The sequence below is a fragment of the Schistocerca americana genome, chromosome 3 (assembly GCF_021461395.2).
Source record: "Schistocerca americana isolate TAMUIC-IGC-003095 chromosome 3, iqSchAmer2.1, whole genome shotgun sequence".
NCBI classification, from domain to species: Eukaryota; Metazoa; Arthropoda; class Insecta; order Orthoptera; family Acrididae; genus Schistocerca; species Schistocerca americana.
In genome coordinates, this window is record NC_060121.1 from 871,640,832 (window position 1) to 871,668,009 (window position 27,178).

Here is a 27,178-nt window from a genome sequence, read left to right on the forward strand (position 1 = left end):
GCTAAAACCAAAGGGAGCAGAACGTGAGAAGAAGGCAAAGAAGAGAAGCTTCCACAGGTACACTTACCATATGTAAAAGGTGCCAGTGAACGGGTAGGCAACATCCTCCGCCGACAAGGTTTCAAACCGATTTTTCGAAGCAGTCACAGGATCCATGAAATGATAGGTTCCACCAAGGATGTAGTCAACAATCTTAACACTGCAGGTGTTTACAAACTACGGTGTGAGTGTGGAGCTGCCTACGTAGGAGAAACAGGGAGACCTGTCAGCTTATGAGTAGCAGAACACGAATGCTATGTACGATTATAACAACATAATAAATCGGCGATAGTGGAACACCACCATGACTGTGGACAACCTATCAGGTTCCAGGAAGTCCGAGTACTGGTGAAAGAATTGTGGATGCGAGAATGCAAAATACGGGAGGCGATCGAAATTATTAAGCAGCCTGAGAACATCAGCAGTGAAGGTGGCTACAAACTCTTGGCGTCCTGGCTGCCGGCCATCCCAGTCCAACGGGCCACGAGCGGTCGCGGGGCAGAAGCTACATGGGACACGGACGTATCTGCACAAACAGCTGTAGGGCAACTGTCAGTCCACTTTTGCGCACACCAGGAGGAAAACTAGCCGACCAGAAGCTGAACACTGATTGGCGGACAGCTACCAATCGTTGATGACATGGACATCCACGAATAGCCTCCTTCCCTCCGTCTCCCCTTACATCATGACTAGCCAATTAAAAGTTTTACAACAGTGACGTCAGACATCAATTGTCTGTAGTAACATCCCCATGGAAAACCAGTCGTGCACTGAGGAAGAAATGTCGGTTTTAGTTTATTATTGTTGTTAGTTTTTTAGCAATGAGGCAGCATAATACCCAGAAGAATTTTAATCACCATGACACCGGCTGCAGAAGCCTATGTTCTTATAATTTATTAAGATCTTGCAGGCTATCACATCCTCCAGGGGTGGTAATTGCTGAGAGATTTGCGTTTTATGGAACATCAGTACAAGCTCTGAAAAACTGAAGAGCATCAGAGGGCATAATGGGCATTGGGGTCCAAACTCAGCTATAAATAGTGGCACAAGCTAACAACAGTTCACATTCTGGCAGCAAGTACACATAATGGCAAAACATGCAGTACCTGAAGAAGATGGCTGGGTCTGTCGTTGAAATGTGCATAAAATGTAAAGAGCAACTCAGCAGAACACGTGGAAGCACACAGTTAATTTTGATGTTTATTATAAGAGGTACTCAAATAGTTGCTGTGAGAAGGTAGTCCAGAAATGGTATGCCAATCTGGCAAAATCACCGTGAGCATTGAGGCAATCATCCAATATGTTACGACTTCTGCACCACTTGTTAGCAGCAGACACAATGGCTGCGCCTAAGACTGAGACGCCGTGGAGTTTTACAATTATTTATTGAACTTTCTTTACAATTTCTCCCTTGTCGTCGCTGCCCAGCCCTGCGGATCCCTCCGCCTGGTTGCTGCTGTGTAGATTCTCCGACAATGCGCGCAACGTGCACCGCTGATCATACTCGGGATCCTCAGGCCACCAGTGCTCCGCTGAAGCCAGGATGCCCTGTGGTTGAGATGAACTCGGTGCCCCAGTACGGCACGCCCATGGAGCCACATCACCGTGAGGTCAGCTGCCGACGCCTGCTGCATCGGCAGCTGGGAACCTGTCAATTGCGATGTCCACGAGGTCCCGTCATGGACGGACCACGCCCCATGGGGCTGGGTTGCCGTGAAGTTCGGGCGTCTGTCCCCGATGGCGCCTGTGACCAAGACCGCGCTGTGGCCGGTCCTGCTGGAAGTTCTCACTGTAGTTAGTCAGCCATGGTGCCGACCGAACTTGGGCCGACCTCCAGAGCTGAAGTTGACATCTGGCAATGAATGGATGACTCCTGCGAACTGGAACAGACTTCTGGAATCGTCACCTACGAAGATTGAACATTCAGACACGGACCACGCCCGTCCTCAGATCCGAACTGCTTCCTGATGGCTTCTGTCTGTTGTTGCCTGCACTCCACTATTTATATACGGCAGGAGGACGTTTTTTACCGTCAGTGGTAGCTTTTTGTTATTACTCCCACAGTATATTGCAGTGTAACTTAGTGTGCTGGCCTCACTTCACCTTACTCAGCACTCTCCAGGCTTCGCTCGGCGCTCGGTCTGTGTGCGTCCTTGCATCAGCCTGTGGGTAGACTGCTGCCTACCTGTGCCTACTTCTTCGCAACGCCTTGGTCGCCGGCGTGCCTCTGTTTTGCTATTCTCCACTGCGTGAAGCAACGCTTACTGCAATGGCTGCAACACATCTATGTGCCATGTTGAAGATACCCATGAGGTAAAGCACTGCGTCCTGCTACATGAAGTAGCCCATAACTGCCTGCTGCACAACCTTATCCGGCAGGACTCGTCACCACTTCAAGGACTTTTTCAAGGGACCAAAGTTGCGGTAATTGCAAGGGGAAAGACCAGGACTGTAGGGTAGGTGCTCAAGTGCCCAGCTTCCCAGATAGAGCAGTGTCTTATGTCGAACTGCAAGCACCTGGAACTTGGCACACCATTCCACAATGGTTTTTGACAGACAAGCTTCACAATACACACTCTTCATTCTACAGTGGATGTCTGCTGATGTTTGTCCTTTGGCAGCCAAGGAAAGAATGACAGCAATTTGGCCCTGTTTGGATCACTTGGTAAAAATGTTGCCATAGTTCATGTTTCTGCATTTATCGCACATGCATTGGAAGGATGCAAATGCCACACTAATCCCTTGTGTACATGCCTGTGTTTATACACTCGCAATGGAGTTTTGCTCTGTTGCATATACACAGCAGCAGTGCTTTCAAATGGTAACTTTTTGGTCACTTCTTATAGATAACTGTTTATCGAAAGGAAATTATGAGAGGAAAAATTTAGTATTCATTTACCCTAGTATAGATACTAAAGCAAATGGAGATACTCTACATTGCTATATTTCACACTGATTATAGTGTATTTGCTGTAGTTTAGTTCAGTATTAGTGCACCTTATTTAATGGTTGTTTTCATCTCAAGCTATGTAAAGTGGATTAAAAAGCTGGAAAACATATGTTAGCTTGACAGACAGGATAAAATATGGGAAAGATCAAATTTAACTTTTCTTTCGCTGGTAACGTAGAGATGAAGAAAGGGACTGATAGAACAGGAAATGATAAACAGCAGAACTGCTTACATTCTTTTCAAGAATAACAGAATAAAAAAACTTTAAATTCCTTATATGATGCAGGTGAGGTTACTGCTGTGAGTCATATCACATTTATTGGGTACAAAATACAGCCCTCTTGATATACGCCCAAGTAAACGCGCATGTGGCTCGCACAAGCACATGCATCAGACATCGAGTGCACCACACAAAAATTGAAACAATGTTTTTAACTCATGTTCTCTATAACAGCTAACTTGGAACAATGGGTAACTGGAAATATTCTTCACTTGTTCCTCGGCCTCTTGGAGCATTGTTTCAGATCTGAAGCATAGAGGCAGGCTGGCAGCGACCAGAAGCTAGATTTTAACACCTTCTGACATGTGTGCATGTACAGTGTGCATTTCCTGGGATCTTCACTCAGTGCCACACAAAACTTTTAACTTAAGAAGACAAAGAACACAAAAAGCAGTGTTTAAGCTTTACAAAATGTAAGTAACATATTATGCCATAACACAACAGAGTATTTAAAAGACGCCACTTTCCACATATGTTTGTTGTGGTTTTCATGTTATGCCATTGTCAAGTACAGGGGTTTGATGCTGTGTAAGGCCGCAAATATAAGTTATAAGTAAGAATACCCACACAACCTATCTGTGGCATTAGTTGGCATCAAATATTTTTGCTTGACAGTTGCGTAATGCGAAAATTCTAACAGCAGAATAAAAACTTCTACAGCCACAAATGGAAAATGATACCCTGTAAACAAATAATAATACTTTCAGAAAGTTAGGAATTGTGGCACTTACAAATATATGCATGTCTGTTGGCAGTACCACACACTTTACCTCCTACAGGTAAGTGCTGACCTGCAGTACAGACAATTGATACATGCTGTAAGTCCATATTACAAGAAGGTTTGTTATTCCCTACTTCAGTTTATGGGTGATTTTGAATTGTTCCTGCCTACCCTGAGAAGATATTTCTAATGAGACGCTTTCTGTACAGTGCGAGCTTGATTCATGCTTCCCAGCTGGCCTCACCTTCAGTTGATCACTTATTGTCTTCTTGTTGCCTCCTGTGCTCTTCTAGCTACTGTTGCTTCCACTGTATTCTGTTTATTTAGTTTTCTGTTTTCACATCTCTTTTGGTATATTTACTATTTTTTATTTTCTTTTTTTGGCTGCTTTTCCCTCTTTACCCTCTTTCTCTTTTATGGTAAGGTGCTGGATTCACATATGGGAGGAAGCTGGTTCAGATACTTGTCTGGTCATCTAGATTTATGTTTTCCTTACTTTCCTTGAATTGTTTAAGGCAAATACTGGAATAGTTCTTTTGAAAACACCCATGGATAGTGCTTTCTCCATCCTGTCCAGAACTAAAGAAGAATGCATCTGTTATGACTTCCCATCAATGGGATGTTAAACTTTAATCTCCCTTCCTTTCTCTCTTCTTTCTGTCATTCCTCATTTTCATCTCATCTTTCTGATATTTTTACTGTGTCCTATTCTTATATTTTATTGCCATCTGTGCCACCCCTAACCACTATGGTTCTCAAATTTGATGTATTGTATGTGTTCCATTGTTCATTTCAATTTTCTCTTCAATTGATGTTTCTACCTGGCAAGCTGACTTTGATTTTGTACTTTATCCTCAAATTGCTTAGAAAACTCCAATAATCATATCCTCTCTTTTTGTTGAATGAAAAAATCTCTAGTTATGAAACCTGACATTCGTAGAATGTTTTGTCTGTGTCTGTATCTACACTTATTGGCAATTAAAACCTGATGTATTTTCATTTACTTGAATTTTCAATAGTTACTGTAAAACTGATGAATAGTTGTAGTTGTGGTAGTCTGTATTATATTACCTGTGAGAATAGAAGGAAATGTACGAGAGTTACTGGACATTGGGGAAAGGAAGAAAATCCAGTGTTTTATGTTATTTATAAATTTGAATTTGTTCGTTTCCTACACTAATTAATTGTTTCAGTAGCCTCGTCAGGCTTTAGTTTTAAAGGTAATAGTTGAAAACTGTAATCTGATGAACAGCTGCATATTTGTAACATACACCGTGTCAATAACACTAACACTTTCTTCCATTTGCAGTGATGTGTTGGCCACTTTGTCAGTACTGGAACAACTTCTACCACTCTTCTTGGAAAGATTTCCTCACCCAGTTACCCTTGCTGGCATGCTGGAACTGGGCACAGCTTTTTTACCTGTTGATGACTCATGGAATCGTTACATCATGGAAGCTGATGCAACTTTTGAAGAATTGGATTCTGAGATTCAGTTCTTACTTGCAAAGTGCGCCAACACTGCATGTGAACTCATGCACAATGATGCATATCAGAGTGACACCTGGATGTGGGATCAGGACTGGTCACTGCAAGAGCTCAAGTTGAAACAGCAAACAAAGAAGTCTCGAAAGAGTAGGGAGAATGGAACACCTGTACAGCAAGATGACGATATGAGGATACCAGAATTACAGAAAGAGAAGGCACAGCAGAGCAATAGTGGAGAGGGAGAGAAGGAAGAAGAGGAGGAAAGCTTTATTGTTAGGTAAGTATCCATTCAATTTTTTGCAGGGAAAAAAGTTTGCTAGCCTTGAATTTAGTCATAATTTAAATTTAGTTTGCACATTACACTGTGTATCAACAGTTCTGTCATAATATATAGCCATCTCATTATAGTCATGTTGAAATTGTTTTCTTCATGACATCTTTCTGAAAGATCGGTTAAACAAACCAAGGGAGGAAAAGAGAGGCAGCTCCATTGCAGTTGTAACTAGTAGATTAGTGAGCAATGTATCTTAGAAGTATTGTTGGTAATTGATAACAGGTTTGTCATATCATTAGGTAAAGCAGCTCATGTAATTGTTACAGGACTTCTCTTTTTGCCTTTAACTGCAGCTACCATTTTATCGCATGTGTACCATTGGAGGGTACATAGCCTTGATTAAATGTTCACCTTGAATTAGAATTTATCTTCACATCTCAGTTAATTCACAATCACCTGCTGTAATATTGCAGACCCAATCTAACCATACTGATTTGTGTTGCCCGTGGTTTCTTTAAATAGCAGAATGGCTCTATCTGCCTACCATGCTTCACGAAGCCAATCCCCTGTTTCTAATGGGCCTGGTGTGGCAGGAACTATGATAATTTTCCTTCTCCTCCTGACTTGTTTGATCTCCTTTTGTGTCAGGTTTGAAAATCTTGTGTAATCATCTACTGTGAATTACCTTTTGCTTTTGTCCCTGCTTGTTTTTCAGTCTAAGTTATGGAGTAAATGTCCAGTTTACCCTGTAAGAAGTCCTATTTTCTATCATCAACTGCCATTTCACAGCACACTGTTGTTAAGAGAGTGCAATATCCCTTAGATGGAGCACTGTTAAGAGAAAATTTATTTTATAATCCCTTATCTGGTACAAATCACTGTTTGTTAGAGTGAGAACACTCGAGAAAGAAAGGCAAAAGATATTTGGTAACATTCTTGATGATGAAGAAAGAAACATTAAAATACATCGAAACATAATTTGAACATGATGTGAAACTCACACTCTTTTCTGTCCACCATTATATTGTAGACAAGGAATTGTGCAGTATTCCAGCCATTTGGTTTGCTTATGCTGAATCTAACATAGTGACTCATCTGATTGTTAACACAAGTTAAGCATAGTGTTTTCCTACATGATTTAAATCATAGCAGTTTTGTGTTACAAAATTTGACCTATCATCCACCTTCTGTAGTAACCCACCAGTTACTATTTATACCACTCACAGAAGATGTAAGTCAGGCTTCTATGGCAAGCATAATGCACGCCGATGTTCAGACATCACACCGGCAGCTACTCGAGGCAGCTGTGGTGCCTCTTGAAATAAGAGACACTTCAACTACCTTAGTTGCTGAAGGACTTGCCATACGAGCATGAGCAATTTGCCTGTGTTCGAATTCAGTTGGCTTCGACATAATGCACTCACAACACCACAGAACACCCCCTGTTCTGACCACGACTCATGCTTGCAACATGTTGAGGACATTGCATGGCTGCAGTTTGTGGTCAAATGCAACAGCACAACATGCAGGTTTGGCTAGGATTCGCATTTATGTTCGAGCATGCATTTCTGACAGTGTTTCCGTATTATTTTTCAGCTACTGAGTTCCATTAGGCTGCTCTCACACTGGCTATGTAGATGTGGTGATTCAGCCACATAGTTCAATCGATGCAATGCACAATTATGTGATCGAATCATGCAACTGAATTACTGGACACACATATGAACCACTTAGCTGAGGCTCTGCGGCAAGAGCTGTACACTTGTGCAACCCAGTCACAAATTGATGACAAAATGTAAATATTTCATCATAAAAATGTGAAAGAGGATTTCCGTACAGTAATAATCATTGAAGTATGCTGCATTCTGTGCAACTCTTGTCACAAAAGAGGTGGATTCAAGTTGGATGAAACTTTAACAATAGTTGGCCTAGAAGAGATATGAAGCATCACACCTACACAAAGCTGCTGTGCTGTGAATATACAAGACAAATTCGCAGATTATTTTGTTAGCACTGTTGGGGATCCCTTTGCAAATGAACATGATGTAAAATGTATTTTAATAATACACAATATACGAAATATATATAAAAAACAAAGATGCTGTGGCTTACCAAACAAGAAAGCGCTGGCAGATAGACACAATAAAAACACACAAACACACACACAAATTTCAAGCTTTCGCAACCCAAGGTTGCTTCATCAGGAAAGAGGGAAGGAGAGGGAAAGACGAAAGGATGTGGGTTTTAAGGGAGAGGGTAAGGAGTCATTCCAATCCCGGGAGTGGAAAGACTAACCTTAGGGGGAAAAAAGGACAGGTATAACTCGCACACACACACATATCCATCCGCACATATACAGACACTTTATATATATATTTTCCCCACGTGGAATGTTTATTTCTATTATATTCATACAATACACAAAATAATACATGAGAATTTACTTTGTACACAGTTTTGTTTTTGAAGAACATAACAAATTGTTTCTCTTCTCAGGCATTAAATCTTACTGCTATAATTCTTCTTTCCCGATTCCCAAATTAAAGGATAACTTTCTACTGCAACGATGAAAAGTTCCACAATGAAAGTCATTTTTGCAGTGCAACAGAAAAACAAAAATCTTTAAACCAACCCAGGAAAATTACATCATTGAACAATAATGAAGCGCTGACATACAAATGCACATACCTGTTGAGGCAGCAGCTGTTTACCCCTTCTCTCTGTAGTTGTCTTACGAGACTGCCACATGTGGAAGGATCAAACATGGCTGAGTCGCGATGACTAGCCCTGGGGAGCAGCATGTGCACAGCAAGTCGTGTAGTCAAATCACCAGTGTGTAGGGGTCTTAGAGTGGTCAACATTCTCAGAATCTTTACTGATGGTTCTGTTGTGTGTGTAAAGTAATCGTTGTTGAGTGACTGTTGGGTGATTCAAGCTAACTTTGGCAGAATTTCTATTTTGGGCACTGAATACATGTTCCTCAAATGTATAGAAAGGTAAGTTAATGTGAATGAATGGGAGATGTGTGTCAGTAGTATTGGAATCCAGTATTAATTGTAAACTGCTTTACTTGGCCACCTCGTTTAAATACCTTGATGAAAAGCTGCGGAACAAGTTTTAGGTGAGGCAAATGGTCAACTACAGTTTATTGGGAGAATTCTGATAAAGAATAGAACAGTGCATGTAATTAAAGACATTGCATACAGAACATTTTTGATACACGTTCTTGAGTGCTGGTACAGTGTTTGGGATCCTCACCATATTACAAAAGAATACATAGAAGCTCTCCAGATGCATGCTGCCAGATTTGTAGCCAGTCCATTTGATCAATACAAGAATGTTATAAGACAGTATCACTGTGCAATACACTTTACATAGGCTTTTGCCATAGTCAGTGCTCTCATGAATTCACAGTTGACTGTCTCATTTTGGGCCCATGTCTGGCTATGTATAACCTTATGCTTAAGGGTATGGAAATGGAAATGTCGTGTGGCTAGGGCCTCCCGTCGGGTAGACCGTTCGCCTGGTGCAGGTCTTTCGATTTGACGCCACTTCAGCGACCTGCGCGTCGATGGGGATGAAATGATGATGATTAGGACAACACAACACCCAGTCCCTGAGCAGAGAAATTTTCCGACCCAGCTGGGAATCGAACCCGGGCCCTTAGGATTGACAGTCTGTTACGCTGACCACTCAGCTACCGGGGCGGATGCTTAAGGGTAATGCACCACTTTATGGTTTTTAGTTTACAAGAAAATGCTACATTAATTAATGATACAAAAGAGAGAAAAGCAGCCTGGATTTCTAAACCCATTTGGCCCGCATCTCGTGGTCGTGCGGTAGCGTTCTCGCTTCCCACGCCCGGGTTCTCGGGTTCAGTTCCCGGCGGGGTCAGGGATTTTCTCTGCCTCGTGATGGCTGGGTGTTGTGTGCTGTCCTTAGGTTAGTTAGGTTTAAGTAGTTCTAAGTTCTAGGGGACTGATGACCATAGATGTTAAGTCCCATAGTGCACAGAGCCATTTCTAAACCCATTTGCTTCATATACCTAATGTTTTGCAGCCTTGGGTTTTACAGAAACGTAAGTTACTATTTTTTGATATTGCAATGATGCCCATCGAAAATTCCTCAGCTTCTAAGACAACCAAAATTTATAATTCATTTAACAAAAGTTTCAACTTTGAATGCTTCCTTTAAAAATCAAAATGTGGAAAATCTAAGAAAATCACTGTGTTTGGAAAATTTGGGCTTGAGCATTATCAGAACAAAATTTTGAAATATTACAAGATATAAAAATGGGCAATGTCTAGAAGTCACGTCTTAACTAATTAATAACTTTTGAGTTATGGACATTTAAGCTAAACAAACCAATTTCTCAGAATTGCGAAAATTGGTCTACAAAGCTGACTAGATCATTGGTTCTTGTTGCATGGTAATGAAATTACAATATCTTCATATCCTTTAGGCCATGAATTAGTTAACTTCAAGTGGAAACAATTACACCACAGTGTTCATGGTTGGAAACAGGATATATGAAATAATAAGAATATGAAATTCCTTACTAAATGTGGAAGTTGATAAATTTGTAATTACTGTAAACCCTATTATCGTTTTATTGCATATTTGGGAAACTATTTGTTGGTATTTCTGCAGTTGTCTTGCTTTCATTGTCAGAGGAAATCTGGATATCTGTGGTGATAGTTTTCTGTTATAACTATGATTTTCTTATGAAGAATTTGCCAACAGGTTTGAAAGGCTGGCTAAGGAAACAGCAGCGAGGCTTCCCGCCCGTCCACCTCACATGCCTGGGTATCCCGCCTGGTACCGGAAGCTCTGCTCCCGCAACATGGATTCTGAAGACTGGTGCCCAGGACCCCAGCTCCTCACCACCGGGATGCAGATCACACCAAAACTCTTACGGCTGAGTTGGGAGGGATACCCTCTTCACTTTCTGAGAGGCTATGGTTGGGGCTTCCTCCTGCCTCAAGCAGACCATGTTAGTAAGTTGTGTGTTGAGGTTATGTAGCTACACGTTCTAACAATTTCACACAGTAAACCAAAGGAAGAAATACAGTAGTTAATTTGCTGTATTTCTACGTGGTCATTACTATTACCATTGGCTAGGCAGGTGATGTACTCGCATTGTAATTTGTGGAATAATATGTACTCACACCACTAAGCAGCTTTATATTCTAAGTATCACAGAGATTTAACTGGGATGTGCCCCCTGTTATACACACACACACACACACACACACACACACACACACACACACGGTATTTTTCATTATGAAGAAGGGTCTCCAGGGATGTGAAAGAACCACATTATACATTAAAGGGCAGAAGCAGTCCTTGCAGGATATGTCTGTAAAGTACACTAGCAGCCAATTGAGCAGAGTAGCATAAAGGAACAGTTATCCCCTTTGAAGGTGTGCAATGAATGAAGCCCTAATGTTAGTTAGTTTCATGTTCCATGGATCATTTGCATGATGAATCAAAATGTGGAATAAGTCATTTTACATACACATCACAACTTAAATTTTTAAATATGGCTACAGGCTGAAAATTTATAAAGTAGTTTTTTTTTTTAAATCTAGAGATGTGAGCTAGTAATTCATACCTACCAACTTTTGCACAGAACGGTAATAGAAATTCTTCTACAGAATAGAAGGAGTTGTTAAGGAGAAACTTGTTTAGTTTGTTTTCAAATTTCACTTTGCTACCTGTCAGACATTTTATATCCCTGGGTAAATTATCAGGCCAGTCTAGAAGGTCGAGCAACTAATTAAAATGGACAACGGAAGGGGAGACAGCTCATGTTAAATGATTGTGGTGGCCAGTCATGGAACGCAGAGCCAGAGGCTGTGCCTCCCAAAAAGACATCCGTTCTGCTCAAGGTGTAGATCACAAGAGAGAGAGGCAAATGTGTTCTGCACTGCAGAATGCTCCAGTGTCCACACACATGACCTGTATCCCACACACGCTATTGGCTAAAACTGATGGCATGAATTTGCTAGCAACTTCAGTAGAGGGCTCAAGGCGTCTTGTTATAACTTGTTACATAACAAAGTTGGCTTGTTATCCAGAATATCATAGGTATATTAATACAGCTTATGTCAAAAACTGTCTGTCATAGTTAACAGATACCACTTGAATATACAGGTAGCAGTTCTTCACTTGCCCCTGTGATGTCATTGTGACTGTCACAGCCATTCTTCTTCCATGTCTCACATCATATCTCCAAGGCAGGACCCGATGACACACAATAAATAGCCCAAGCCGCAGGGATCACTGTAATGTAGCTAACAGGTACATTGTGCCCTTGTCTTCCAGAATACATGCACATAAATAAAATGCCATACCAAATCATTACTTAATCTTATGTTCATGGGCAGGGAAGGGGGAAGAAGGTTGTTACATATGGCGTACGACGACAGTGTACAGGAGGTCTCTTGTCAGCAGCTTTAACTGGAGAGAACTGTCTCGGTTCTGGAAGACAGGCAACTTGTCGCATAGGCACAGCTGAAGATGCTCTGGGAGAAAACTTGTTAAGATGTGACTGGGCCTTTGATATAAATTTTTTAAGCACTTCCCTAAAATATTCCTTGACTGGCTGCCACCCTGTACATTTCTTATGGTGGCAGTCATCATTCGTAAGTTTGGTAAATGCTTGTACAACACGTCACTTTACTGAAGTAATATCTTACACTACAGGTCCTTCCCCTGAGGAGAATGTTATGGTCACTATTGTGAAACTCTAATAAATAATGAACATCTAAAATTCCAAACTAGTTTTAATATTATGAAAAGGATAGATTACCACTCACCATATAGTGAAGCTGTTGAGACGCAGACAGACACAACAAAAAGACACCTACGTAAGTGAGCGTCCCACCAAAAGTAGACACAACTGGGTGGTGGGGGAAAGGATAGCAGGGTAGAGGGGTGGTGGATGGTAAAGTGCTGCTTGTAGGAGCATACAGGGAAGAGGTGGGGAGAGGGTAAGGCAGCTAGGTGCAGTTGGGTGGTTAGACAGCAGGAGTAAGGTGGGGGGGGATGTTGGAAGTGAAGAGAAATAAAAAGGCTGTGGGTTGTTTGGTAGAACTGAAGCCTGTATGGCGCTGGAGTGGGAGCAGGGAAGGGGATAGGTGGATGAAGACTCTGCGCAACGAAGCTTGAGGCCAGGGGGGTTATGGGAACGTGGGATCTATTGCAGGAGGAGTTCTCACTTTGCTAGGAGGGATCCAGATGGTGCAGGCTATGAAGCAGTCATTGAAGTAAACCACATCGTGTTGGACAGTGTCCTCAGTAACCGGATGTTCCAGCTGTCTCTTGGCTACAGTTTGTCGGTGGCTATTCATGTGGAGAGACAGCTTGCCGGTTGTCATGCCCATGTAAGAACACAGCACTGCAGTTCCAGCTTAGCTTGTAGATCACTTGACTGCTTTCACACATAGCTCTGCCTTTGATGGGATAGGTGATGCTTGTGACTGGACTGAAGTATGTGGTGAAGGGAGGATGTATGGGACAGTTCTTGCATCTAGGTCTGTTATGGGGATATGAGCCATGAGGCAACGGGTTTGGAGCAAGGGTAGAGCAGGGATGAATGAGGATAATTGCATAGGTGAGTAGCAGTCAGTCCTTTTCATAATATTGTCATTATTCCAGCTTGGATTTTTCGTTGTTTGATTTTGCCTAATGGCTTTTCTTACATCCAATAATCCAGTACTATTTTCATTTGTTACTTTTATTTGCATTACCGTACTCAGTGTCCATCCTTTTCTTTCTCTTCTTTCCTGTGTTTTACATGTTGCTCTGTTCAAACCATACTACACACACTGACTTAAGAGCCACACTGTATCAGCTGTCTTGTCGGCACTTAACACACAGCTACATGACTGTGCTGATTGCTGATACTGCATCTCATGTCCCATATTGATCATGCTTCCTGCATCACTCTTCCATATTTTTGTGTGTTATTCTCTGTATCTTCCTGTGCCACATGAACTTGTACCTTGTATCACCCTATCCCCTCCCCCCCCCCCCCCCTCCCCCCCCTCCCCCGGCCCACCAACCACTCTTTCACTTCTCTTATTCCAATACGTACATACTAACGTCACCTAATCCAGTCACATCTGTTATGCTCCTCCTTCATACAACCTCCCACCAGCCTGCTTCTCACATTATAATATTTTTATTTATTTTTGTCTTTGATCTTATGTTTTCATGCCGATTTCAGTTCGTTTCCACCTCTCACTATTGGCTCTACTCCTTCAGGTTTCATCTTGTTTCCTCATACTTCATCTGTTCCATCCTATTTGTGATTTTTACCACATATTTTTGCTACTTTTTTCACGTGTATTCCTGTGTAAGTTATGTATATTTACGCATTTTTATCCTCCGCCACAGATCCTCGCTCCTTCCATCTGTGCCAATCTAGAAAAGTTTCCTTATCTCTAGCCAGAACCCAGTCCTACACATTGTTCTTGTGTTGTTGCATGGCTGATGGAATCCTCAAATGGCCTTACCATGAGATTGCCAATCTCTGGCTGCAACCCTTCCTTCCACAATGACCTCCATCTGTTCAGATACTGCCAGTCCTTAATCCTCACCAACCTAGTCCTGCAAAACCATGTAAATCAGGTCCAAACCCCCTTGCAATACCTCATCTGCATCCAAAATTCCCCTGCTCTGCAGTCCCAAATTCCTGTATCCCATCTCTCACAGTCAAAGTCTTGCACTCCAGGAACTAGGGCAGCATGCACATCATCACCTGAAAAAACTCTCCAACTTATTTACCTCCTACTCCACCACCTCTACAACAGCCTTCAAACCTCCTTCACATCCCCTCATAGCTGACAAACCCTGCCTTGCAGATCTACGACGTTTACACACTGTCAGAAACACTCTCCCACCATCATACAGAATCCAGAACCCAAACAGACCTGAATCACAGTATGAACCTTTCCTCGAAAAGCCTTAGTCCCATAGAAGTTTCAGTCCTTTCCAAAGGCCTTACTTGTTGCCCCACTCCCAAATTCAATCATACTTGACTTGTTAGAAACCTTCTATCCTTCTCCCAGTCCCTACAGTGGAAACACTTTTCTGCCAGCAAGTCTACCAATCAGACTCAATCCAAAACCAATGTTGAACACTGCCTGACTCAGTTGACTCCTCCATCCAATCGTGATCCACCCCCAAATCATCCCCTGTGAAGTGGTTAGTTTGTGTGTACATACCGCGTCCTCAGAGGTTAATATGCAGCAGGGCTCACACGTAGAAGTTTCCCTTCATGTTTTCATTTTTAACTTCAATTGATAGTAGGTGGGAATGAATAAAATATATTGCAGATGTTAATGAAAATTTATTTTCACGATATTACAAGTTGTGTTCAGTACCAAACATTTTAAAGCAAGGTGCTACACTCAAGGAAACTTTGCATTCTGCTCACTGATATGAAATCTCTTTGCAAAGGCCTTTCCCTCATGACTCAGTACCACCCAGGACTGGAGCAACTGAATCACTTTCTCCACCAGGATTTTGACTACCTCTTGCTGTGGCCAATATGGTATTCCACCACTCACTGAACCTACACAATGTCCTCGTCCATCCCTGCTCCCAACACTTTGCCTCATGCCTCATATCCCAGCAATAGACCTAGATGCAATACCTGTCCCATACATCCTTGCACCACCACCTACTCCAGTCCAGTCACAAGCATTGCCTATACCTTCAAAGGCAAGGCTACATGTAAAAGCAGTATTGTGATCTACAAATTAACCTGAAACCACAGAGCTGCATCTTACATTGGCATGACAGCCAACAAACTGTCTTTCGGCATGAATGGCCGCTGACAAACTGTGCTCAAGAGACAGCTGGACCACCCAGTTGCTGAGCACACTGTCCAAAATGATATGGTTCACTGCAGTTACCGCTTCACATCATGCACTGTCTGGATCCTTCCTACCAACACTAACTTTTCTTAGTTGCGCAGATGGGAACTCTCCCTGTAATATAGCCTATGTTCTCATAGCCCCTTGGCCTCGAGCTTTGTTAGTCTCTGTCGTTCATCCAACTATCCCCTATCCTGCTTCCACTCCAGCACCACACAGCCGTCAATACCACCAACTCTCATCCAGAATCCATTTTCTTCTCTCTTTTACCCTCTCTCCCTCTCCCCCTTTTCCCATCTAACCTGCCAACTACATTAGAAGGAGGCCTTTTGGTGGAAAGATCGCTTGTTTAGCAGAGTGTTTGTTGTGACTGCCTGTGACTTAGCATCTTCACTATATGATGAGTAACAGTCTATCTTTTTCATAATAGTGTCATCATTCCATCTTGGATTTTAAATTGTTTGAAAACTAATTTTAACCATCATAAGTAAAAGTATTGACAGTTTTTGTATATGATGCATGATCACAGCTGTAGTTGCATCTCATTTGGAATAAACATACTTATACGTGTTCATTATGCATGGAATACAGCACAGTGAATAGGCATGTGATTGTCTAAAATCTCACTTTGATTAAATCTCTTTGAATTCCTGCCCAAAAATATTTATTATCAATATGGATCCTTAAACAGTATACAACATCTCCTTATTTTATGCTCATGGACCATTCATTACTAGGACCTAGAGTCCAGTAGCCCTTTTAGTCTAATCGTCTATATTTCACTTAACCAACTATGTTTCTCACAGAATTCAGGCTGTACTAGCTGTACTTTTAATGATCTGAATTCACACTTCCCCTTTGAAGAGTACATGAAAATCTACAAAACTTGTTGTTGTTGTTGTTGTTGTTGTGGTCTTCAGTCCAGAGACTGGTTTGATGAAGCTCTCCGTGCTACTCTATCCTGTGCAAGTTTCTTCATCTCCCAGTACCTACTGCAACCTACATCCTTCTGTATCTGTTTAGTGTATTCATCTCTTGGTCTCCCTCCATGCTGCCCTCCAATGCTAAATTTGTGATCCCTTGCTTGATGCCTCAGAACATGTCCTACCAACCGGTCCCTTCTTCTTGTCAAGTTGTGCCACAAACTCCTCTTCTCCCCAATTCTATTCAGTACCTCCTCATTAGTTATGTGATCTACCCACCAAATCTTCAGCATTCTTCTGTAGCACCACATTTCAAAAGCTTCTATTCTCTTCTTGTCTAAACTATTTATCGTCCATGTTGCACTTCCATACATGGATACACTCCATACAAATACTTTCAGAAACAACTTCCTGACACTTAAATCTATACTCAATGTAAACAAATTTCTCTTCTTCAGAAACGCTTTCCTTGCCATTGCCAGTCTACATTTTATATCCTCTCTACTTCGACCATCATCAGTTATTTTGCTCCCCAAATAGCAAAACTCCTTTACTACTTTAAGTGTCTAATTTCCTAATCTGATTCCCTCAGCATCACCCGACTTAATTCGACTACATTCCATTATCCTCGTTTTGCTTTTGTTGATGTTCATCTTATATCTTTGTTTCAAGACACTGTCCATCCCGTTCAACTGCTCTTCCAAATCCTTTACTGTCTCTGACAGAATTACAATGTCATCAGCGAACCTCAAAGTTTTTATTTCTTCTCCATGGATTTTAATACCTACTCTGAATTTTTCTTTTGTTTCCTTTACTTCTTGCTCAATATACAGATTGAATAACGTCGGGGAGAGGCTACAACCCTGTCTTACTCCCTTCCCAACCACTGCTTCCCTTTCATGCCCCTCGACTCTTATAACTGCCATCTGGTTTCTGTACAAATTGTAAATAGCCTTTCACTCCCTGTATTTTATCGCTGCCACCTTTAGAATTTTAAAGAGAGTATTCCAGTCAACATTGTCAAAAGCTTTCTCTAAGTCTACAAATGCTAGAAATGTAGGTTTGCCTTCCTTAATCTTTCTTCTAAGATAAGTCGTAAGGTCAGTATCGCCTCACATGTTCCAATATTTCTATGGAATCCAAACTGATCTTCCCCGAGGTTGGCTTCTACCAATTTTCCATTCGTCTGTAAAGAATTCGTGTTAGTATTTTGCAGCTGTGACTTATTAAACTGATAGTTCGGTAATTTTCACATCTGTCAACACCCGCTTTCTTTGGGATTGGAATTATTATATTTTTCTTGAAGTCTGAGGGTATTTCGCCTGTCTCATACATCCTGCTCACCAGATGGTAGAGTTTTGTCAGGACTGGCTCTCCCAAGGCCGTCAGTAGTTCTAATGGAATGTTGTCTACTCCCGGGGCCTTGTTTCGACTCAGGTCTTTCAGTGCTCTGTCAAACTCTTCATGCAGTATCATATCTCCCATTTCATCTTCATCTACCTCCTCTTCCATTTCCATAATATTGTCCTCAAGTACAGCGCCCTTGTATTCACCCTCTATATACTCCTTCCACCTTTTTGCCTTCCCTTCTATGCTTAGAACTGGGTTTCCATCTGAGCTCTTGATATTCATCAAGTGGTTCTCTTTTCTCCAAAGGTCTCTTTAATTTTCCTGTAGGCAATATCTATCTTACCCCTTGTGAGATAAGCCTCTACATCCTTACATTTGTCCTCTAGCCATCCCTGCTTAGCCATTTTGCACTTCCTGTTGATCTCATTTTTGAGACGTTTGTATTCCTTTTTGCCTGCTTTATTTACTGCATTTTTATATTTTCTCCTTTCATCAATTAAATTCAATATTTCTTCTGTTACCCAAGGATTTCTACTAGCCCTCGATTTCTTACCTACTTGATCCTCTGCTTCCTTCACTACTTTGTCCCTCAAAGCTACCGATTCTTCTTCTACTGTCCTTCTTTCCCCCATTTCTGTCAATTGTTCCCTTATGCTCTCCCTGAAACTCTGTACAACCTCTGGTTCTTTCAGTTTATCCAGGTCCCATCTCCTTAAATTCCCACCTTTTTGCAGTTTCTTCAGTTTTAATCTACAGTTCGTAACCAATAGATTGTGGTGAGAGTCGACATCTGCCCCTGGAAATGTCTTACAATTTAAAACCTGGTTCCCAAATCTCTGTCTTATCATTATATAATCTATCTAATACCTTCTTGCATCTCCAGGATTCTTCCATGTATACAACCTTCTTTTATGATTCTTGAACCATGTGTTAGCTATGATTAAGTTATGCTCTGTGCAAAATTCTACCAGACGGCTTCCTCTTTCATTTCTTTCCCCCAATCCATATTCACCTACTATGTTTCCATCTCTCCCTTTTCCTACTCTTGAATTCCAGTCACCCATGACTATTAAATTTTCGTCTCCCTTCACTACCTGAATAATTTCTTTTATCTCATCATACATTTCATCAATTTCATCATCATCTGCAGAGCTAGTTGGCATATAAACTTGTATTACTGTAGTAGGCGTAGGCTTCGTGTCTATCTTGGCCACAATAATGCATTCACTATGCTGTTTGTAGTATCTTACCAGCACTCCTATTTTTTTATTCATTATTAAACCTGCTCCTGCATTACCCCTATTTGATTTTTTATTTATAACCCTGTATTCACTTGACCAAAAGTCTTGTTCCTCCTGCCACCGAACTTCACTAATTCCCACTATATCGAACTTTAACCTATCCATTTCCCTTTTTAAATTTTCTAACCTACCTGCCCGATTAAGGGATCTGACATTCCACACTCTGATCCATAGAACGCCAGTTTTCTTTCTCCTGATAACGATGTCGTTTTGAGTAGTCCCCGCCCGGAGATCCGAATGGGGGACTATTTTACCTCCGGAATATTTTACCCAAGAGGATGTCATCATCATTTAACCATACAGTAAGGCTGCATGCCTTCGGGAAAATTACGGCTGTAGTTTCCCCTTGCTTTCAGCTGTTCGCAGTACCAGCACAGCAAGGCCGTTTTGGTTAGTGTTACAAGGCCAGGTCAGTCAATCATCCAGACTGTTGCCCCTGCAACTACTGAAAAGACTGCTGCCCCTCTTCAGGAGGAAACTGTAATTGGATAGTGACCTGTGTATGTTGTTATCCAGTTTTATGAGGCTGGTTTCCTGATTAGACACCTTCAGAATTTGTCAGCCAGGTGCCAAATCAGAAGAGCCATATGTTTTGAACAATTATCAACTCTTTGTTGTCAGCGTTCAGTAACTGGTTATCTTTATTTTCAATCCTGGGAAATAGAGGACAAAATTCAGACACTTGCCTCTTTATTACTCCATCTTTAATTAGCATATGGAACAGATTACGAAACTCAGGTAAATTCATGTACTTTGGCACTTTGTAGGGACCTCGGAACTAACGGTACCTGCTTATGTAGTAACTATCAAGATACACCTCTTTCCACAGAAATATTATCTCTATACAATCATTTAACTCTCTACAGTGGTAGTGTCCCTGTTTATATATCACCCTTTTTCTGTCAGTTTTCGTCATCCTTTTCCTCTAGGTTGACCTATCCTTTTCACCAAACCACATATACACCAAGTGGTGGAAGAACACACACACAAAAGACTGTTGTGATTGGCCAATCACAACATTCTTTTATGTGTACGTTCTGCCACCGCTTGGTGAGTAGATTTTTTATCTATCCAATTAAATAATTTTATCGATAATTGATTGTTTTCATTGTTATAAACAGTATATACATTCATACATACAGAATGGGGTGTAGTTTACAACTCTACCTTCTCTTCCTCCTCTACATACATATTGAGGTAACATACTCTTCTTGTATCCCATATTCATACCTGGTTTCTGTCTTCTGTGCTGTTTTCATTGTACTCCTTTGTACATAATAACCCATTATTTACCTATATAGAACTGTAACTCAGAATGCCCTCCCCTATTACATGTTTCAGCAATCATACCTAGATGTCAGCCCTTCATATTTTACACTTTATAGCTAAGGGTATATCCATCTTTATTCCTCTGTTAGAACCTACAGAGCTAACAGCCAGCCCTTCTTAGGAGAAACAACTCACCTAGGTTATGCAGACAACCTGCTGGCCAATGTTTTATAAGTTATGTTGTTTAACAACTATGAATGTAACCCTCTGTCATTCATTACATGTAAGTATCTCATTATGTATGTATTAATTAATTTGTGAAGTTCCCTATAAAATATGGGACAGTTAAAAGTAATTACAGTTTTAAAGAAGATAGGTAAAAGACTGCTACAAAGAAATGTAAGGCGGAAGAAATATAGCAGACAACTCGATACCTAGCAAGTGTCATTGTTGTGATCTTCAGTCCAGAGACTGGTTTGATGCAGCTCTCCATGCTACTTTATCCTCCGCAAGCTTCTTCATCTCCAAATACCTACTGCAATCTACATCCTTCTGAATCTGCTTAGTGTATTCGTCTCTTGGTCTCCCTCTTATGATTTTTACCCTCCACACTGCCCTCCAATACTAAATTTGTGATCCCTTGATGCCTCAAAACATGTCTTACCAACTGATCCCTTCTTCTAGTCAAGTTGTGCAACAAATTCCTCTTCTCCCCAATTCTATTCAATACCTCCTCATTAGTTATGTGATCTACATATATAATCTTCAGCATTCTTCTGTAGCACCACATTTCAAAAGCTTCTATTCTCTTCTTTTCTCGTCTATGTTTCACTTCCATACACAGCTACACTCCACACAAATACTTTCAGAAAAGACTTCCTCACACTTAAATCTATACTCGATGTTAACAAATTTCTCTTCTTCAGAAACGTTTTCCTCACCGTTGCCAGTCTACGTTTTATATCCTCTCTACTTTGACCATCATCAGTTATTTAGCACCATAAATAGTAAAACTCATCTACTGCTTTAAGTGTCTCATTTCGTAATCTAATTCCCTCAGCATCACCTGATTTAATTCGACTACATTCCATTATCCTCGTTTCACTTTTGTTGATGTCCATCTTATATCCTCCTTTCAAGAAACTGCCCATTCTGTTCAGTTTCTCTTCCAGCTCCTTTTGCTGTCTCTGACAGGAATACAGTGTCATCGGCAAACCTCAAAGTTCTTATTTCTTCTCCATGGAATTCAATTCCTACTGCAAATTTTTCTTTTGTTTCCTTTACTTCTTGCTCGATATATAGATTGAATAACATCGGGGATAGGCTACAACCCTGTTGTGATGGTTCGCCTGCTTTATTTCATCCTTGATTGTCCTTGGTGTCGACGTACTGCATTGCTGCACTGGCTGAAAAATGGGATTCGTAATATCGACACTGACTACTGTAAATAGTGTAGCCAACAGGTGCACAGTTGTCACAGTTGTTTACTTTCACTGTTCACAGCCCCCGATGATACACAGTTTTACACTCCTGGAAATGGAAAAAAGAACACATTGACACCGGTGTGTCAGACCCACCATACTTGCTCCGGACACTGCGAGAGGGCTGTACAAGCAATGATCACACGCACGGCACAGCGGACACACCAGGAACCGCGGTGTTGGCCGTCGAATGGCGCTAGCTGCGCAGCATTTGTGCACCGCCGCCGTCAGTGTCAGCCAGTTTGCCGTGGCATACGGAGCTCCATCGCAGTCTTTAACACTGGTAGCATGCCGCGACTGCGTGGACGTGAACCGTATGTGCAGTTGACGGACTTTGAGCGAGGGCGTATAGTGGGCATGCGGGAGGCCGGGTGGACGTACCGCCGAATTGCTCAACACGTGGGGCGTGAGGTCTCCACAGTACATCGATGTTGTCGCCAGTGGTCGGCGGAAGGTGCACGTGCCCGTCGACCTGGGACCGGACCGCAGCGACGCACGGATGCACGTCAAGACCGTAGGATCCTACGCAGTGCCGTAGGGGACCGCACCGCCACTTCCCAGCAAATTAGGGACACTGTTGCTCCTGGGGTATCGGCGAGGACCATTCGCAACCGTCTCCATGAAGCTGGGCTACGGTCCCGCACACCGTTAGGCCGTCTTCCGCTCACGCCCCAACATCGTGCAGCCCGCCTCCAGTGGTGTCGCGACAGGCGTGAATGGAGGGACGAATGGAGACGTGTCGTCTTCAGCGATGAGAGTCGCTTCTGCCTTGGTGCCAATGATGGTCGTATGCGTGTTTGGCGCCGTGCAGGTGAGCGCCACAATCAGGACTGCATACGACCGAGGCACACAGGGCCAACACCCGGCATCATGGTGTGGGGAGCGATCTCCTACACTGGCCATACACGACTGGTGATCGTCGAGGGGACACTGAATAGTGCACGGTACATCCAAACCGTCATCGAACCCATCGTTCTACCATTCCTAGACCGGCAAGGGAACTTGCTGTTCCAACAGGACAATGCACGTCCGCATGTATCCCGTGCCACCCAACGTGCTCTAGAAGGTGTAAGTCAACTACCCTGGCCAGCAAGATCTCCGGATCGGTCCCCCATTGAGCATGTTTGGGACTGGATGAAGCGTCGTCTCACGCGGTCTGCACGTCCAGCACGAACGCTGGCCCAACTGAGGCGCCAGATGGAAATGGCACGGCAAGCCGTTCCACAGGATTACATCCAGCATCTCTACGATCGTCTCCATGGGAGAATAGCAGCCTGCATTGCTGCGAAAGGTGGATATACACTGTATTAGTGCCGACATTGTGCATGCTCTGTTGCCTGTGTCTATGTGCCTGTGGTTCTGTCAGTGTGATCATGTGATGTATCTGACCCCAGGAATGTGTCAATAAAGTTTCCCCTTCCTGGGACAATGAATTCACGGTGTTCTTATTTCAATTTCCAGGAGTGTATATGTGAGCAGTGCTCCATTGTTTAACTTTCAATAAGCCTCATTGATAGTTTGCAGGCAAAATCCACATACTGCTACAATAGTTTACTATTTAACATCTACGAGCAGTAAAAGCCCTTATATATCCTCACAATAATAGGTGCTGAAACTACACATTGTTCGAAGTTTAATTTACAGAAATTACAATTAAAACTTAACTCATTAAATTAACTGAATACATTGAAAAGTTTGTTCTTTTTAACAGTTTCTTCTACAAGGTTTAAGCCAAATTTATTTGTTTAAATGATGAAATTAACAAATATCATTACACAAACAATACTTTGGACAAAACTGTTAATTACTTTGGAATTAATTAAGGGCTGGCTTTGCCAACATGTTTTCAAATAGAGGCAAATAGATCCTTTAAGAATACAATTAGTTGTTCCTCCAAATGTTTATAATTAGTACAGAATTTATACTTCAACAACAGATTTTAAGTTACGAACCAATTACTGATTTCAGCCTATAACAAAAGATACTAACTAGGAATAGTCAAAATAAATTAGAAAATCAGACACATACATAAAACTAAGCACAAAATTAGATCTGGTGTTATATTCTGCTCACATATATAACTGTGTATTATCTGAGGACCAACCTTTGTCTTTTATAAAAATGCAGATTATACTTGTGTATGTTAATTTTAATTAATTAAAATTGAAAAACTGAATTTTAAGGAGGCAAATGGAAAAACAAGTGAGGGAAGTAAAATTATCTCATCTTGCTTTGTAACATCACCCCCTCATTGGATATACCAGATATTTTTGATTTGATTTGATTTTTTATTGGTCCAGTTTTATCATATAGCACAAATTGTACAATTGATATTGGACAGGTCAAAGATAAGTTACAATAATACATAGTATTAGCAATTAAAATTAGGTACCTACCACAATTAATTTCGTTACTTATTCAGAAATTCTCTGACAGAATAGAAACAGTGCTTTATTAGAAATGCCTTTAGTTTAGCTTTAAATATTGGATGAGTGGTATTTTTTATTTCCTCTGGTATCTTATTGTGTAGTATTACACCAATGTTAATTATGCTCCTCTGATAGGTGGTTGTTCTGTGATATTTTTGATGTATATTTGATTCCCTTCTGGTACTATAGTTGTGTACACTTTTGTTCTGTAGCAGTTTGCCTGTTTTCAGGAGGTAGTCCCTAGTGAACAAGATAGTTTCAAAAATGAATAGACTTGGAACATTTAGAACACCAAGCTCAGTAAAATGGGATTTACAGGACTCCATCTTTTTAAGGCCACAAATTATTCTTAAAGCTCTTTTTTGCATTCTAAAAACCTTTACACTGTGAGTTGGGTAGCCCCAGAAAATGATCCCATATCGGATTAGTGAGTGGAACTGTGCATAGTATGCTTGCAGTACTGTTGTTTTGTTTGTTGTAGCCTTTAAAATTCTTAGGCCATAGCACACAGATGATAGTTTTCTACGCAAGTTATTTATATGTGTGTCCCACCTTGTCTTGCTGAACCCAAAGACCCAAGAATTTTTGTGACGCTTACATTTTCTAGGGGATCATTTTTTAATTGGACTTGAATAGACATTTGATTAGTTGGAGGAATTAAATGAAAATCGACACAGACAGTTTTTTCAGTAATTATAATGAGTTTGTTTTTTGTGAACCACTCAGAAAGTCTTTTCATAGAACTTTCGCTGTGGACCGCAAAGTTTCTGGACTGGATCCAGTGAGCAATATGCTGGTGTCATCGACAAACAGGATAGTTTTTATAGTTTTTTTTTTTTTTTTTTTGGTCATCAGTCTACTGACTGGTTTGATGTGGCCCGCCACGAATTCCTTTCCTGTGCTAACCTCTTCATCTCAGAGTAGCACTTGCAACCTACGTCCTCAATTATTTGCTTGACCTATTCCAATCTCTGTCTTCCTCTATAGTTTTTGCCCTCTACAGCTCCCTCTAGTACCATGGAAGTCATTCCCTCATGTCTTAGCAGATGTCCTATCATCCTGTCCCTTCTCCTTATCAGTGTTTTCCACATATTCCTTTCCTCTCCGATTCTGCATAGAACCTCCTCATTCCTTACCTTATCAGTCCACCTAATTTTCAACATTCGTCTATAGCACCACATCTCAAATGCTTCGAGTCTCTTCTGTTCAGGTTTTCCCACAGTCAATGTTTCACTACCATACAATGCTGTACTCCAGACGTACATCCTCAGAAATTTCTTCCTCAAATTAAGGCCGGTATTTGATATTAGTAGACTTCTCTTGGCCAGAAATGCCTTTTTTGCCATAGCGAGTCTGCTTTTGATGTCCTCCTTGCTCCGTCCGCCATTGGTTATTATACTGCCTAGGTAGCAGAATTCCTTAACTTCATTGACTTCGTGACCATCAATCCTGATGTTAAGTTTCTCGCTGTTCTCATTTCTACTACTTCTCATTACCTTCGTCTTTCTCCGATTTACTCTCAAACCATACTGTGTACTCATTAGACTGTTCATTCCGTTCAGCAGATCATTTAATTCTTCTTCACTTTCACTCAGGATAGCAATGTCATCAGCAAATCGTATCATTGATATCCTTTCACCTTGTATTTTAATTCCACTTCTGAACCTTTCTTTTATACACCCTTCTTAATACGAGCACTTCGTTCTTGATCGTCCACTCTTATTATTCCCTCTTGGTTGTTTTACATATTGTATATGACCCGTCTCTCCCTATAGCTTATCCCTACTTTTTTCAGAATCTCGAACAGCTTGCACCATTTTATATTGTCGAACGCTTTTTCCAGGTCGACAAATCCTATGAAAGTGTCTTGATTTTTCTTTAGCCTTGCTTCCATTATTAGCCGTAACGTCAGAATTGCCTCTCTCGTCCCTTTACTTTTCCTAAAGCCAAACTGATCGTCACCTAGCGCATTCTCAATTTTCTTTTCCGTTCTTCTGTATATTATTCTTGTAAGCAGCTTCAATGCATGAGCTGTTAAGCTGATTGTGCGATAATTCTCGCACTTGTCAGCTCTTGCCGTCTTCGGAATTGTGTGGATGATGCTTTTCCGAAAATCAGATGGTATATCGCCATACTCATATATTCTACACGCCAACGTGAATAGTCGTTTTGTTGCCACTTCCCCCAATGATTTTAGAAATTCTGATGGAATGTTATCTATCCCTTCTGCCTTATTTGACTGTAAGTCCTCCAAAGCTCTTTTAAATTCCGATTCTAATACTGGATCCCCTATCTCTTCTAAATCGACTCTTGTTTCTTCTTCTATCACATCAGACAAATCTTCACCCTCATAGAGGCTTTCAATGCATTCTTTCCACCTATCTTCTCTCCTCTACATTTAACAGTGGAATTCCCGTTGCACTCTTAATGTTACCACCGTTGCTTTTAATGTCACCAAAGGTTGTTTTGACTTTCCTGTATGCTGAGTCTGTCCTACCGACAATCATATCTTTTTCGATGTCTTCACATTTTTCCTGCAGCCATTTTGTCTTAGCTTCCCTGCACTTCCTATTTATTTCATTCCTCAGCGACTTGTATTTCTGTATTCCTGATTTTCCCGGAGCATGTTTGTTTTTCCTCCTTTCATCAGTCAACTGAAGTATTTCTTCTGTTACCCATGGTTTCTTCGCAGCTACCTTCTTTGTACCTGTGTTTTCCTTCCCAACTTCTGTGATGGCCCTTTTTAGAGATGCCCATTCTCTCTTCAACTGTACTGCCTACTG

General features: G+C 41.4%; 1 protein-coding gene across 2 annotated transcripts in view; it reads left to right on the forward strand.

The window, feature by feature from the left end:
- Window positions 1–27,178, forward strand: part of LOC124606872 (DNA polymerase subunit gamma-1, mitochondrial) — a 145,329-nt gene that overhangs the window by 36,864 nt on the left and 81,287 nt on the right. For both annotated transcript variants that reach the window (XM_047138960.1, XM_047138961.1), the window contains exons 5-6: window positions 5,300–5,755; window positions 10,496–10,745. In XM_047138960.1, coding sequence (XP_046994916.1) covers window positions 5,300–5,755; window positions 10,496–10,745 — 706 coding nt within the window. The remainder of the gene's footprint in view (window positions 1–5,299; window positions 5,756–10,495; window positions 10,746–27,178) is intronic.